Here is a 13401-nt window from a genome sequence, read left to right as displayed (position 1 = left end):
ATCAGAGATTGGAACTGGGCAGGAGCAGTTTACACCTTCTAGAACAAACAGAGTTTAATAATCGAAAAAGTCAAGACTCATCTCGTTATGTTCTTGTTATAAAAAATATGTCTTAGCTAATGTTTAAATATAGATAACCAAAGTTACAAACAAATAAAACCCCCAGTTTTGCCAATAAATTAAAAAGAAAAAAAAAGCAAAGTGGTTAAATGGTTAAAAATTTAGACTGTTAACCTCATGTGGCATATTTGAGGATGTGCACTGAAAACAGATAAACTATTTGATACCAGAATTCAGATTTCCATTTTCCTTATGATTTTTTTGTATGATGGTGATTTCTTCCCCACCCCCATAAGACCTTACAAATCTGTTTATCCTGAATCTGAATAGGTGTCCCTTGTAATTTGGATGTCTTATTAGATAGAACTAATAAGTATACTGGGTTTCTGGACATTCTTCAATTATCTGGGATTTAATTCCATATTTCCTGGGGCATTGACGAGGAGGAAGGAATATTATGAATTAGAGTTTGGGTTGCAAGTTGGGTATTTGAAATATAAATGGAAGTAATTCATTAGCAATGGCCCTTGTTACTATTCTTTTGCCAAGGTAGTTTATAAGTAAGGGACTGCCCATAAAAGAGCTTGTTACATTTCCTCTCTTGAATATGCATGACTCTGCCATACTGTATTCTGCCACTAATAAACCTGATTTAATGTAATAAATACTCAAATGAGAATTAATGATACCATGGTAGAGGAGGAATAAGCCGATAGGTTTGTCTATATTTTCTATCAGGCAAGACAACCAAATTTTGATACACATTTTAAATTGATTTTTAACAGGTGACAACCAGATAAACTAGATATATATTTGTTTGGGGGAGACTTTTAAAATGTTTCTCCTTTAGGTTTTGAATTCACAATTTTTTCCCACACCTCCTTGGTAAATAATAAAATATTTATTATCTAGACTGAGTAATATGACATGGAACAACAAACTGCACATGTCTAATTTATAACAAATCTGTTTCCTTAATGTGTGGAAGGAAATCTGAGGATAGTTCTAAGGGTTCTTGTCTGCTTTCAGTGCTATCTTCTAGTCATACCGAAGACAACACCTCTCCAGATGGGTCTTTCCCCTTCTTCTCCTCACCTCGGTCAATGTCAGTCACGTGCACCACTCCAGGTTTTAGAATCAAGTCGTCAGTCTCTACCTGACTCCTGTTGTCCTCCACCTCCATATAGCTCCCTTTTGTTTGCTGGGCAGCTTTGCTGAAGGCTTCTTTAAAACGACGTTTGAGTTCAACATCTGGACAGAAGACATACTCATAAAGTCCACCAGCAAGGACAGCTCCTATTATTGGTCCAACCCAGTATATCTGGGGGAAAGAGAGAAGAATTAAAGAGTTTAAGTAGAGAAAAACTATTCCTTTGAACAACTCATGAATATAGAATTTAGCTGGTTTAAATTAAGAGAGGGTCATGTATGGGTCACGCATTAGAAAGTACATCAAATCCATATCAGAGATCCATATTTTGCTAAATAACTTTTGAATAGAAAATAAGAAAAAAAAACCTGTTTTCTCTTTTCCTGCTTTTATTAATTACATTCTTTCCATTTTCTGCTAATCCTTAAAGTAAAGATAGTTCTTTTTTGGTGGTACTGAAAATTAAGGAGACCCTAAGAAGTCTTCAACTAAAATAGAAAAAAAAAAAGAAAAGAAATTCTGGAGAGTACTTACCTTAGTTTCTTAATATTGTTATTTTACATTGGTTTTCTGCATAATCACGGTCATAGTCAAGATTTTATCATTTGGAGTGTTAGTTATTCAGTACAGCATGATAAATAAGATCCCAGCTCCACAACTTAGCAATTTTGTGAGTGTTTGCATCAGTTACTTCTTAAATCTTAATTTCCTCATCTGCAAAATGGGGATTGTAATAATACATACCTCACGGGTTGTCAGGATTAAACTGAAATAATACTTGCAAAATTTTTAATAGTTCAATTTCATAGTAACCTGCTCAACTCCATGTTTCCTAGACAAGTTAAAGATGAATTGACCAGCTTGGCTATAAGTCATTTTCATTTATGTTACATGCTTTTCCTTTCTAAAATTTGGTGATTTAATTGAAAACCTAATGGTTTGTTCATTATTTTTCTCACAGAGTGCTTTCATCCCATGGTTCTTATGATGGTGAGTTGGCAAAAAACCCTGTACTGAGATTTGGGTGATGGTTAGCCGAAGATTAGCAATTCTGTAGGATTTTTAATTCAATAAATGGAAGCTTTTTATCATATTGCTTATATGTCTAGAATAAATTAAGTTTTGAGTTTGGGAGAAACTTCAACAGTTGCTTTAGAGCACAGGTATGCTGCAGAATATTAGAAATTCATTCAATAGATTCACATGGGCAACAGAAACCCTGTTTATTGAGCACTGTTTCTGAGCCAGCTTAGCCCTTTTCTCATATTAACTCATTTAATTCTAACAATAACTTTTGAGGTAAATATTATTATCTCCACTTTATGAGTAAGAAAATTCTGAGAGGGTAAGATGCTTACTTATTATTTCATGCTTAGCAAATGGATGAGCTGGGATTTCAGGTCTGTCTGCATTCAACCTCTCTTGAACTATATAGCCTGTTTTTGACTACACTATACTTCTCTCGTTTGAAAAAAATATGATGAATGCTTCTGGCTTAAGACACTCTCTGGTAATTAATATTGCAGCCTCTTCATTGCAAAATCAAAAGAAAATTCAAACTTTAAGCTGAAGCTGAACACGTATACTTAACAAGGAAATGGTTGGTAGAGTGGCCGCAGGAACCAAGTTCCTTATCATGAACACAAAAGAAACCAAGTGCAAGTTTACCTTCTCTATGCCCTTTCAAAGGAGCCTTCCTCTGAATGTCTTTACTCTTTGTTCCTTTGGCAAGATGTCCTTAGATATGTTCTGTTCCACAAGCTACAAATCTCACAAGAAAGACTTGGGACTGCTAAATAATCATACTTCTTCGAAACACCTATGAACAAAACATCTAGCTGCGTGCTCTCAAAAATAAATCTCAATTCAAGTTGCTATTCCAAAACAAAGTCATAATGTATTTTAAAAAAACTTTTGAAGTTTATAAAAGTGAAGAATTTTTAGTGCTAAAAGTGTAGGAAATACACAAAAGTATAAAGAAGAAAACTAAAATAATGTCATCAATATTTTGGTGTTATTTCTAGTCTATCAATCAATCAATCTATCTATCTATTGGTAAATAAACTTTGACTTAGTTCTAAATTTTAGCATTTTTAGTTCTAAATTTCACACACCGTTGTGAAATAAACATTCATTTTGAGTAGGTTTAAGTTCATTATGAAATAACAAGAAGGCGAAAACTTTGATTCAAGCAACAATCTTATTTTTCCTAGTCTTTAAATTATAACTAGTTTACCACAACTAACAAGTAATTAATAAAAACGTACTTTTATCCACATTTTAAAGTCTTTACATATAAAATGAAAAGTCATATTTTTCTAATTTTTAATTATAAAAATAGTTTGAATTAAGTAAGTTGGACTAAAAGTTGTACTTTATCATAAGATCTATATATTGGCCATTAAACATTTCCATTCCTCTTAATGTGGCAAATCATCTGAGACATAAATTTTGAAATATCAGTGGCAAAATGATCAATCTCATGGATAGTATTGTTGACTGAGTCTTTGCCTGTCTGAGTTCAAAATCTTGCTTTTGAACACTGACTCAAAGGCTGTTATTTAATAGTGTGGATTACTTGTAAAAATTTGGTACACTTTTCTTAGAACTGAATGCACGTTGCAGTGGTGCAATTTCTTCTCATTTGCAATGTACTCCATGATCGAGTGGTTGCGACTGGGTCAACAACTCCTGTATGCATGAGATTGAAACACAAGTGACATAGTCATAAATTAAAAGTTATAAAATAGCATCACAACATATACATGACAATAAAACAGCTCCATTTGAGGCTGGCTTACATATGCCTCATATTTTTATTGATTATGGAAAATTTATGTGTGAATGGCCTTCAACACTACATTTGTCATTTAAGAAATTTAAATTCCTTTTTTTGTAAGATGAAATTGAAATAAAATTGGTTGTGATGTTTGAAAATCTGCTCTCCAGAAGCATTGCTGCCACTTTAATAAGTAGATTAAGCATGAGACTGAAAAGTACACCTTTTCTGAAAGTCATTTATTTTTTGAGCTATGGTTATGGTGATAATAGCGTAAACATTTGTACCATTTATTCCTCATCATCTGCAGTTCAAATGCTTCCAATTCACATACTATTAATTGGGTTCCTGGTTTTGTAAACAAAAAAAGGTAAATATTTTCGCTATAGGCAGTGCTTTAAAGCATTTCTTTCGTTTTTTTCTCCATCCTCTTTTTTACAAGTATATTTTCTGTTATTGCCAGGAAGCCTTTACTTTCAATTATTTAAAAACCATATTCACTACACTATCCTGATTTTAACTTGTTCCACATAGGCAACCTCCATGTACAGTACATTCTGTGGCAGTCCATCAGATACAGTGCCCAGAGCAGTGATAAACAAAATAAAACAAAAAACAAAAACTATTACTGAAGGCCCAAAACAGATATAAGATGAGATGTTTTGCAGCAGATCTGTGCTAGTCTCTCCTTAGTTTTTATGAAAGATGTAATAAAGTGGGGGCTCAAGGTTGGGAGGAAGTAAGAGAAACTAGTGAGCAAAATGATGGAAAAAAAAAGCTTCATGCATAATTGTCCTCAACATGATATTTACCCAGTGGTTTTCCCAATTTCCCATGATAACTGCAGGTCCAAAAGATCGGGCGGGGTTCATGCTGGCACCAGTGTAATTGATCTGTAGGGTAAAAGAAAACAATTTCAGACATTACTGAAACAGGGCTACTAAAAGGTACCATTCATTGCAACTTGCTACCATTTGCAATGGTAACTAACCAAGAAACTGTGCAACTGTTAAGATGTTAGCAGCCAGATCAGCATTCTCATCACAAAGTTAGTAAAATAATCACCTAAAATGGACAGATGTGGCTGGATACTAAAAACTACAGCTGTAAAACACATTTCCAGGCCAGCTCTAGAGTGAGGATAAATGAAATAGATCAATTATTTAAACAGACTTGGAAACTTACTGCAAATAAATGTCCAATTGCAACAGAAAATCCAATTGCTAAAGCTATTGAGCCAGTGACATTGGTTCGTTTAGAATCACAGCTGGCAAAAATAGTAAACACCAACTGAAATGTGATTATCAACTCCACCAGGAGACCGTGACCAGCGGTAAGATTTCCATGAACCTAGAAAGAGAAAAACATCATTTGGGTTGAAGTAAGAATATCTTTTCTATGATAACATATCATTGGGAAAGGCATATTTTTATCCCTGTAAAAACTGATGGTCGAGTTTTCTATTTTACCCTCAATTGAGGCACTACTCCCCCACCCCCGAAAAAAGAAGAAATAAATTTCCACTCATTTTGGGCCATGATAGTTAGTTAATTACTCCTACAATTACCAAGTAGGAGTTTATGTTGAATGTCCTTTTCTACAAAGGAAGCAAAATGGGCTGCTGCTGCATTTAACTTATAAAAGAGTGTCTTGAGAGTCTTATAATTTTATAAGGCAATGATTAAATCTATTCATTGGGTTTAAATTAATTAATATATATTTTAGTTAAAAATTTAAACTGTGTGTGGTTTTTTTAATCAGCCCTGCTACTGAGTTAACAAATGATATTCCTAATCAGCTAGCTAAGAAGCAAACTAGGATCAAATGCCAATTTACTTTTTTAAGTGTGACTCTTAATGTAGATCATTTAAAATCTCATGAACATGACAAGAAACAAGTTGTTCCTTCTGCTAGTGAACCAACAAATAATTGTAATAAAAATGTCTCATGCTAAATATATGGTCAATTCAGTCACTGGGATGGGCGAGAGAGAGAGAGAGAGCCAGAGAGAGAGACAGAGAGAGAGAGAGAAAGCCAACACAATTTTTGTGTCACGCAGACTTAGTAATATTCAAGTCACTCAAGAGCAAACAATGATTTCATATAGATACAGTCAATGTTGCCAGAATTATTTTTTACCCTTATCAAGAATCATCAGAAATTCCCTGGGAATAAATTAGCAATTTAAGGAAGGTCTCTCAGGTCACCAGGGTGTCATTGAGTAGAGTCTGCAAGAAACCTGGAATCCTAGTTTGAAAATAAAAGCTAAAGATGCTACCGTGGTGACCCCTAAGCCCCCCACCACACTGGGAGGTGTGACGAGGTAGAGAATCCCCGCTCCGATGATGGCGCCCAGACACTGGGCTGCGATGTAGAACACAGACTTGGCGATGCTAATCTTCCTGGTGCACACCATGGCCACCGTCACAGCAGGGTTGATGTGGCCGCCACTGATGTGGCCGAAGCACTGCACCATAGTCGCAATGCTGAGTCCGAAGCAAAGGGAGATAAGGACCATGTCGACGGGTAAGGGCTTTTCGGTTCCACCCCAGTTGATGGTGGATCCCAGGCTGAGGAGAACAAAAATAAGCATAGCCAGAAATTCCGCTGTGACTGCCTTCCAGAAAGCTTGAGTCCAGACCCCTTTGAAGGCCACCATGATGCTTTCTCTTCTACACAATGGTCCACACTTACTGAAAAGAAAAACAAAACTGCATCAAAAGCTACCAAACCAAGGTTTATGAGTTCAGGTGAAGACACCAGACTTGCAATCTTGCCCTACTGTGGGTGACGGCCCCCCAAAGGTTATTTGCATACGAAGAAAGAATGCTACCGGAAAATCTCTTTAATTGATTGTCTTCTTAATTAATAGTCAATAGATTGTTATTCTAGTTTCTTTGATTTAATATTCAAAGATTCAACTTATCTGAATTATCCCTAGAATGGAAAATGTCGATTCAAATTCCTTAAAGAATTAAGAATAGAATATATTTGCCGTGCAGTTAATTCCCTCGGAAAAAGTTTTTAAATTTCAATGTACTTTTTTATATACCATTTCTATTTTGAACATAAAGCAATAAGACAGGGAGGGTTTTTCTTCAGTTTTGTTCTTTATTGTTCAAAAATGGCTTTTCAGGGCTCCAATTCTCCCTCCCCTCTCTCCCAGTCTCCCAGAGACTCTAGATTAAAGAGAGACCTGCTGGGAAGCCAGGAATGCTGTAAATTTGTCTCTCCAGAAGGTAGATTCGTTGGGGAGAGGTGAGCTCACGGTGACGGGCAGGGGCGGTGGGATCAGGCAGCGCCCGAGCTGGGACGGGGACACCCCTCCCCCTCCTCAGACAGAGGGAGGAGTCCTAGCGACGCTGTGCGCCACTCCGGTCCCGACGCGCGGCGCTAGGAACCGTCGCCCTCGGGCCCCCGGGAAGCTGGAGCGCCTCTCAAAAGGCGGGAGAGTGGCCACTCTCGGGCAGGTTCCAGGCTCGCGGGCGGCCAGGTGGACAAACGGAGGCCGGTCAGCCCGGATCTGCGCCCCCCACCCCGCTCCCGCCCGCCCCTGGTCTCCGCGTTGCTTCTGCAGTGTTAGGGGACAGTCCCTCCTCCTGCCTGTTCCTCTCTCAATCCCTGTCGTTACCCCTCAGATAAACTCCCAAAGAGATCTTGGAGGCCCAGCGCATGCAAGCAGAGACCCAGGCACCCTGCCCGCCCTTCAGGGGCAGCCAAGCGCAGCTGACAGCGAACGAGGCAGACCTGCGGAAGGCAAGTGTGCAAAGGGGGTGTGGCAAGGGAACTGTGGTCCTCGAAGTAGAAGCCTCCAACTGTAGTTCTCTAGTTTCTTCGTGGTGGCTTTCTCTTACTTCAGCTTGGCCCTAGAAGACAGGCATGTTTCTACGTGGAGGAGCTTGTGTGTGTTTGGGGGCGGGGTGAGGCTTAGTGCCGGGAAGGGAGTGAGGGAGGATGAGGAGCAGAAGGGCTCCCTTTGAGAGTGAAGACACTTTCTTCCTCCAATCTATTTTCCTCTTACTGCCTGAAGATCTTTGGAGTTGAGAAAGGGATAGGGTTTGAGGATATGAATGCCAGCTGCTCATTCTGGAAAGAACTGACTTTTACCCACTTACCCCATTATTCAAGACATTTGCCCTTATCCTTTGCCTGTGAATAGCACGAAGCGTGAAGGAGTATGGAGAGCATTTAGCAGAGACTCTAATCACAGAGGACTATAAAAAGAGTTAGGCAAAAAAGCCAAGTATTTTAACAGATTAGAGTTATTGCAGCCTTCCCCTTGATATATTACTGAATGACCCATTATTCGCTGTCCCCCCATTATTCACTGTCCCCAGGAACTGGGTTCTGGATGAGCAGTGGGGAAATGCTCTGCCAAAAAGGGCTAGGAGAACTCTCCCTTGACCTTGAGGATCTCTACTCAGCCTCTGGTTCGATATGGGGCTTTGCTTCAGAGTTGGAACGAGAAACTCATTTTCTGCCCAAGCCCAGGTGGCTCCAGAAGGGGAACAGCCAGCACTGTCCCAAGTGTCTGCTGCCCAAATGAACGCCTCTAAGTGAATCATGTAATTATGAAAAACCCCAGCTGGGAGGACAATGACATCACATTCCCCAGAGGAAGAGAAAATAAAGAGAGAAAAACAGCACTTGGAATGGGGCAGGGAGGGTGCCCTGGGAGAGACATTAAAAATGTCCCAAAAGGAAAGAAACTCAACTCACAAACTGAAAAAGAAGTTATCAGGGTGGATTCTGAACTCACCAGCAGCCCACCGCTATAGCCGGGATGGCAAGGGGGCAAGGCGCTATCACAGGTGCTGGTCGTCTGTGGCCGGATTTAATGGGAAAAAAGAAGCGGCCAAAGCGCCGGGTGGGCAGGAAGCACAGGTCCCTTTTCTGCAGCACAGATCACCGGGAGAGGCGGGCCCTGGGAAAAGGCCGCCTTCCTGCTGCACCCCTTCTTCCCTCACTTCCCCCAGTTCCCTGAGTTCTCTCTCCCTGCTTACTTTCCCATGCATATGTCTATCTCTCCAGAGACCTAATTTAAGTAATCCAGTTGCTCTTTCAGCTTCAAATTATCATCAGCCAGAGAAATTTAAAAAGCCCCAAACAGATAAATATACTCCTTAAGAGTGCATTTAGCTTTTTTTGAAAGCCCAAATAATCTGATCTCCTTCCAGGGCAGAGCGACCAGCTTCAGTGGGCGGCGAACCCCAAAGTTCTCTAGCACCTTATACATACCTTTCGCCTTACAAAGGCTCACCCTAGCAGCTCTCATAGACCCCTGCCATTATCATCAAGGATCCTTTCCATGTTCACACTCACTGAAAATGGATCAGCACCATTTGTTTTGCTTCTTTTGCCCCGGAACAAAGGGGGTTTGTTGATGAGCCCAGATTGTACTGAACCAAACACATTTCTTTCTAGCTGAACACCCAGCCCGATTCACTTCTGGACAGCTGAGCCCCTGAGTGAGTAATTTTTCTGATGAAAAAATACCACAGATAGATTTATCTCCATAGCGTCATTGTCCTGTGCTTTCACCGGTCTCAAATATATGGAGAATTTTGCTACAAAGCATCCCTTTTCTTTTACCTTCTCTATGCCTCTCTTATGAACATGCCCAGTACCTGTATCTAAAGAACCACCCACCTGCCCTATGGTTTTCTTCTAGATTCTGCCGGAGAAGGCACAAATATCTGTAATAAAAGAGTTTCATCTTTTGGCCTTGAGCGTCGTTTCCTTAAGGCAAAAAAGGACTTACCCCCACCTCCTTGCTGCGGGTCTGTCACTCATGCCTTCCCTGGCCAGAGTGCAGCTCTCATTGCCTGCCTGCAGTATTCAGTGAGCTGGGAGTCAGATTACAGCCACTTGTCTGATTGGGTTTTTGGAGTCTAGGGGTGGAAAGATTCTGCACCATGTGGCAATCACTAAGTTATATTTGAACTCGAAATAACTTTTCTCCACCTGATCACTATAGACACACAGCATTTCAGAAACTCAAACATTATGTTATGTTTCTTTAGCTGGTAATCTTTGAAAAAGAAGATTTCCCCAAATCTTTACCAGAGTTCTTCCTACCACAAAGCACTGGTGAGACTTTGTCTTGTTTGGTAATGTGTTACAGTTGAAATTGGGCAACTATGAGAACACGGGTTTACATTATCAAGCAATTGAGTTGAGGTTAATTGAGCAGCTGCACTGCATTCGTTTTTGAGTGGAAGTAGCCCATGGCTTTTATTTGAAGTTTTTGATCTGAAAAGCAACATTTTAAGCACAATAGATAACTGCAGGTCTATTTGTAACCTGGATAGCACTGATTTGGATAATAGGAAAAATAGGAAATAGAAAATAGAAAAAATAGGAAAAATAGGAAATAAGATTACTCCAGGTGGCTTGCCTGGCTGTTAATAACAATTGTTGGGTAAGAAGTAGTAAATTAAAAAAAATATATAGAGATTGAGTGGGGACAAAATTATTGGGAACTGTAGGTAAATTTGATATCTAAAAAGATAGGGACAGGACTGACAACATCATTTGTGGGATCCAGTGCAAAATGAATGCAGGAGACCTTGTTTAAAAATTAAGAATTTCAAGATTGCAGCAGCAGGACATTAACACAGAGTGTGGGGTCCTTTTAAGTGTGGCCCTGTGCAAGGACTCAGGTTGCGTGTCCATGAAGGCACTCCCCCCTACTGAGGAGCTTAGTGAACTCTGGTAGGTCTGAGAATTAGCTGCCTGCATTGCCATCTCAATTGTTTTTCTTTAAATGGACCTTAGGTGCCTATAATTAGAATAATCATAATCCTTGGTTTATGATATTTTGTTGTCACTGGCACATAGACGGCTCTTTTATTGTATAATAGTTAATTAATTATGTTTTAATAATACAATGAACATCTGTCAATGCTCAACCCAACGATTAGAACTGTGATAACTCACATCTTCCTATGGGAGCTTCTCCATCTCTGCCCTGCTTCTCCACCTGCCATCTCATTTCAGCTCAGGGTACTTTTCAGAATGAAGTGTGACAAGGAAGACATACAGAAGGGAGAAGTGTAAAAGCTGTTATACTTTCACATCATAGTTTTAATTTTTTGTTTGCTTGTCTCATTTGGTTACCTGAGACTTGGGAATGAGTGAAAAGCTCTCATTAGAAAGAGGAATTAAGTAAAGTTTTGAGTGTGAATTTCAGAAGAGCACTTTATTACTGTTTCAAGCATTCTCAGTTAACAAGATTAAATTTACATCCTTAAGAATGTGGTTGCACACCAATGATTGTCCTCCAGGGGTTTTAGCCTTCTTAATATATGCTCCCTGAAATAATACATTCTGATCAGAAGAAAAAGGGGAATTTATGTGAATCCACATACACAAAAAAACACAAAACATTCACGTCGATTCTTTAAGCTGTTTATTATTCAGATTTTTAAATAAGATTTTTAAAAAGGTGCAAAATGTTTTTTAAAGAATTTGAAAACTTTGATTTTTTAGGCAGATATGCTACAGGTACTTGCTCTGACCCTAAGAACATTGAGTCAGAAGTGTTTGTGAGGCCCGTGAATCCAAGGAACAAAGCTGCAGTGTTTAGGTTCCTCCTGGTGAATGAAACCTGTGGTCGTATCCACGGGGAACCCGCAAAGCGTGGTGCTCCCTAGGGCTGCAGGTCATTAGGGGGATCTTTTTCAGGTCGACTTTTTGCAAGTTGCCCTAGGCTCATTAGCATTCACTCCATAGCCCTGGAAGTTCCCGTCACCATTTTACAAAGTGCCAGCAAAACTTGGTTACCACAGTTTCTCAGACCCTTTCCCTTTCTTCTGGCTGGCTGATCACTGCTCTGGTAGAATGTGTTGACAGCCCAGTTCCTAAGGAATAGCTGTTCCCATCAAGGGAAGGTCCACCCTAATTGGCACCAACTCATACACTTATTAGTATTCTCAGCAGAGTGGCTTAAAATTGACCAGAGATTAACCCTTCACCTACTGGAGGTAGTTTTTCTTATTAGGTATTACTTACTATCCTTTTTAGATTTGAGATGGTATTTATTTTTGACCTTCCTGCCTCACTTTCAGCCCTGTGCAATAAATGGCTGCTTGCGTGGCTTTTCTTCAGACTGGGGACAGAAATTTCCAATAGAATTGCTTGTGCAGCTGCCTGCAGAACATGATGATGGAAGAAAGCAGCTATCATGTGCTCGTGGTGAGATGAGGTGAGATGCAGGGCAAGATGAGATGAGGAACCTTGGCTTCTAAGTTGATCTGTTTTGAACTAGGTTGGGCCTAAAGCTAATTGAGATTTAGAATCTAAAAAATTTTTTCCCATCGATGACCTTAGAAGGACCAAATTCATTTAATGGAATGACAATTTGTTGACTAAATCTTCTGGACTTTCTCGTTGTGTGTGTAGTTCTTTGATCTTTGGTGAGAGGATAGTAACGTGGCACGCTAATTTTAAATCAGCCGTTTATGTTAGGTAACCTTGTGAGTTTTTTGTTGAATAGCCTTGTGAAGTTGTAGCCAGTAACACGAGGACAATGAAAGAAGGGTAAACAAAAATTGCAAGATTACTTAACAACAACTAGCTGATTGACACACTTCGCTTCTGAATTTTTAAACTACTTACACCATACCGTTTTCCTTTCGTGCTGACATGTGTCTTTGGGATTTGTGGACTGTCTCCCAGCCTTGCCCTCAGAACTTTTAATACTTCTTCATGTGTTCAGAGATTGGAGACTAAAACAAAAGCACTAAAAGTGCCAGCAGTGCCTCAGTGCCAGACGGGAAGTGTCTCCAGGCTGGTAGGGGCAGATTCAATTGCAACTCATAAATCTTATTTTGCTTTTCACAAATCACAGCATCATGAATTCCCCCCAGAGCACTTATATATCAGTATGTTCATTAAAAACAAACAAATAAACACAACAATAACAACAGCAGGGGCACCCACCACTACTACCACCACCACCGTAACAAAGGGCTTTAATGGAGCTTTGTTTCCTTTTCAAAGGGTTGTTGTCTTTTTGTTAGAATTCAGAGTAGTTTCTAGAAATATAGGTCACCATCCAAAAAGTAAAATAAAAATAACAAGAAACAGCAAGGAACCAAAATGTTCGACTTAGCTTCCCATTCTTCAGTGAGGTGAATCTGAGAAAATGTTTCCAATGGTTTCCCAAATCCTTTCACTAACCCTCTGCCCCTGTCCCCATGCCCTGTGGATGCAGGTTTTCCCGTTTGATATAGCAGGGACATTTTCCTTGATTCAGATCCAGGCAGACTCTGCTTTGGCTGGGGAGTTGTACTCTGCTGACATTTAAGGCAGGAATTCCCTGGGAAAATAGTCAAAAGATTCTTTTGGTGCTGCTGGCAGGGCTCCAAAGGGTTTAGGGTTCTCCTCTCTCTGCGAATGGGGAAAGAGA

At 39.6% G+C, this 13401-nt stretch overlaps 1 protein-coding gene across 2 annotated transcripts; it reads right to left on the bottom strand.

Moving 5' to 3' along the window:
* Positions 1-941: 941 nt before the first annotated feature.
* AQP4 (aquaporin 4) lies at positions 942-9909 on the bottom strand. Of its 2 annotated transcripts, XM_006920012.1 has the most exons (5): positions 9751-9909; positions 6268-6682; positions 5175-5339; positions 4802-4882; positions 942-1381 (listed from the first exon to the last, which is right to left on the bottom strand). In XM_006920012.1, the coding sequence occupies exons 1-5, from the start codon at positions 9780-9782 to the stop codon at positions 1103-1105; spliced, it is 972 nt and encodes a 323-aa protein (XP_006920074.1). In that variant the 5' UTR covers positions 9783-9909; the 3' UTR covers positions 942-1102. The 2 variants fall into 2 exon arrangements, with proteins under 2 accessions (XP_006920074.1, XP_006920075.1); XM_006920013.1 differs by lacking the exon at positions 4802-4882 and having other exon boundaries at positions 1103-1381; positions 9751-9782.
* Positions 9910-13401: the final 3492 nt, after the last annotated feature.

The sequence above is a fragment of the Pteropus alecto genome, unplaced genomic scaffold (genome assembly GCF_000325575.1).
Source record: "Pteropus alecto unplaced genomic scaffold, ASM32557v1 scaffold146, whole genome shotgun sequence".
Lineage (NCBI taxonomy): Eukaryota > Metazoa > Chordata > Mammalia > Chiroptera > Pteropodidae > Pteropus > Pteropus alecto.
Note: the sequence above shows the minus strand (reverse complement) of the source record. Positions and strands in the feature narration are given on the sequence as shown.

What these genes read in the sequence shown, in the direction of transcription:
- AQP4 (XM_006920012.1), bottom strand. Translation starts at nt 9,782, where the DNA reads ATGAGTGACAGACCCGCAGCAAGGAGGTGGGG. An exon ending in GGGGCTTAGGGGTCACCACG is followed by an intron (nt 5,340 to 6,267) that starts GTAGCATCTTTA and finishes TTCTCTTTCTAG; the next exon opens with GTTCATGGAAATCTTACCGC. An exon ending in GAAATTGGGAAAACCACTGG is followed by an intron (nt 1,382 to 4,801) that starts GTAAATATCATG and finishes TCTTTCCCCCAG; the next exon opens with ATATACTGGGTTGGACCAAT.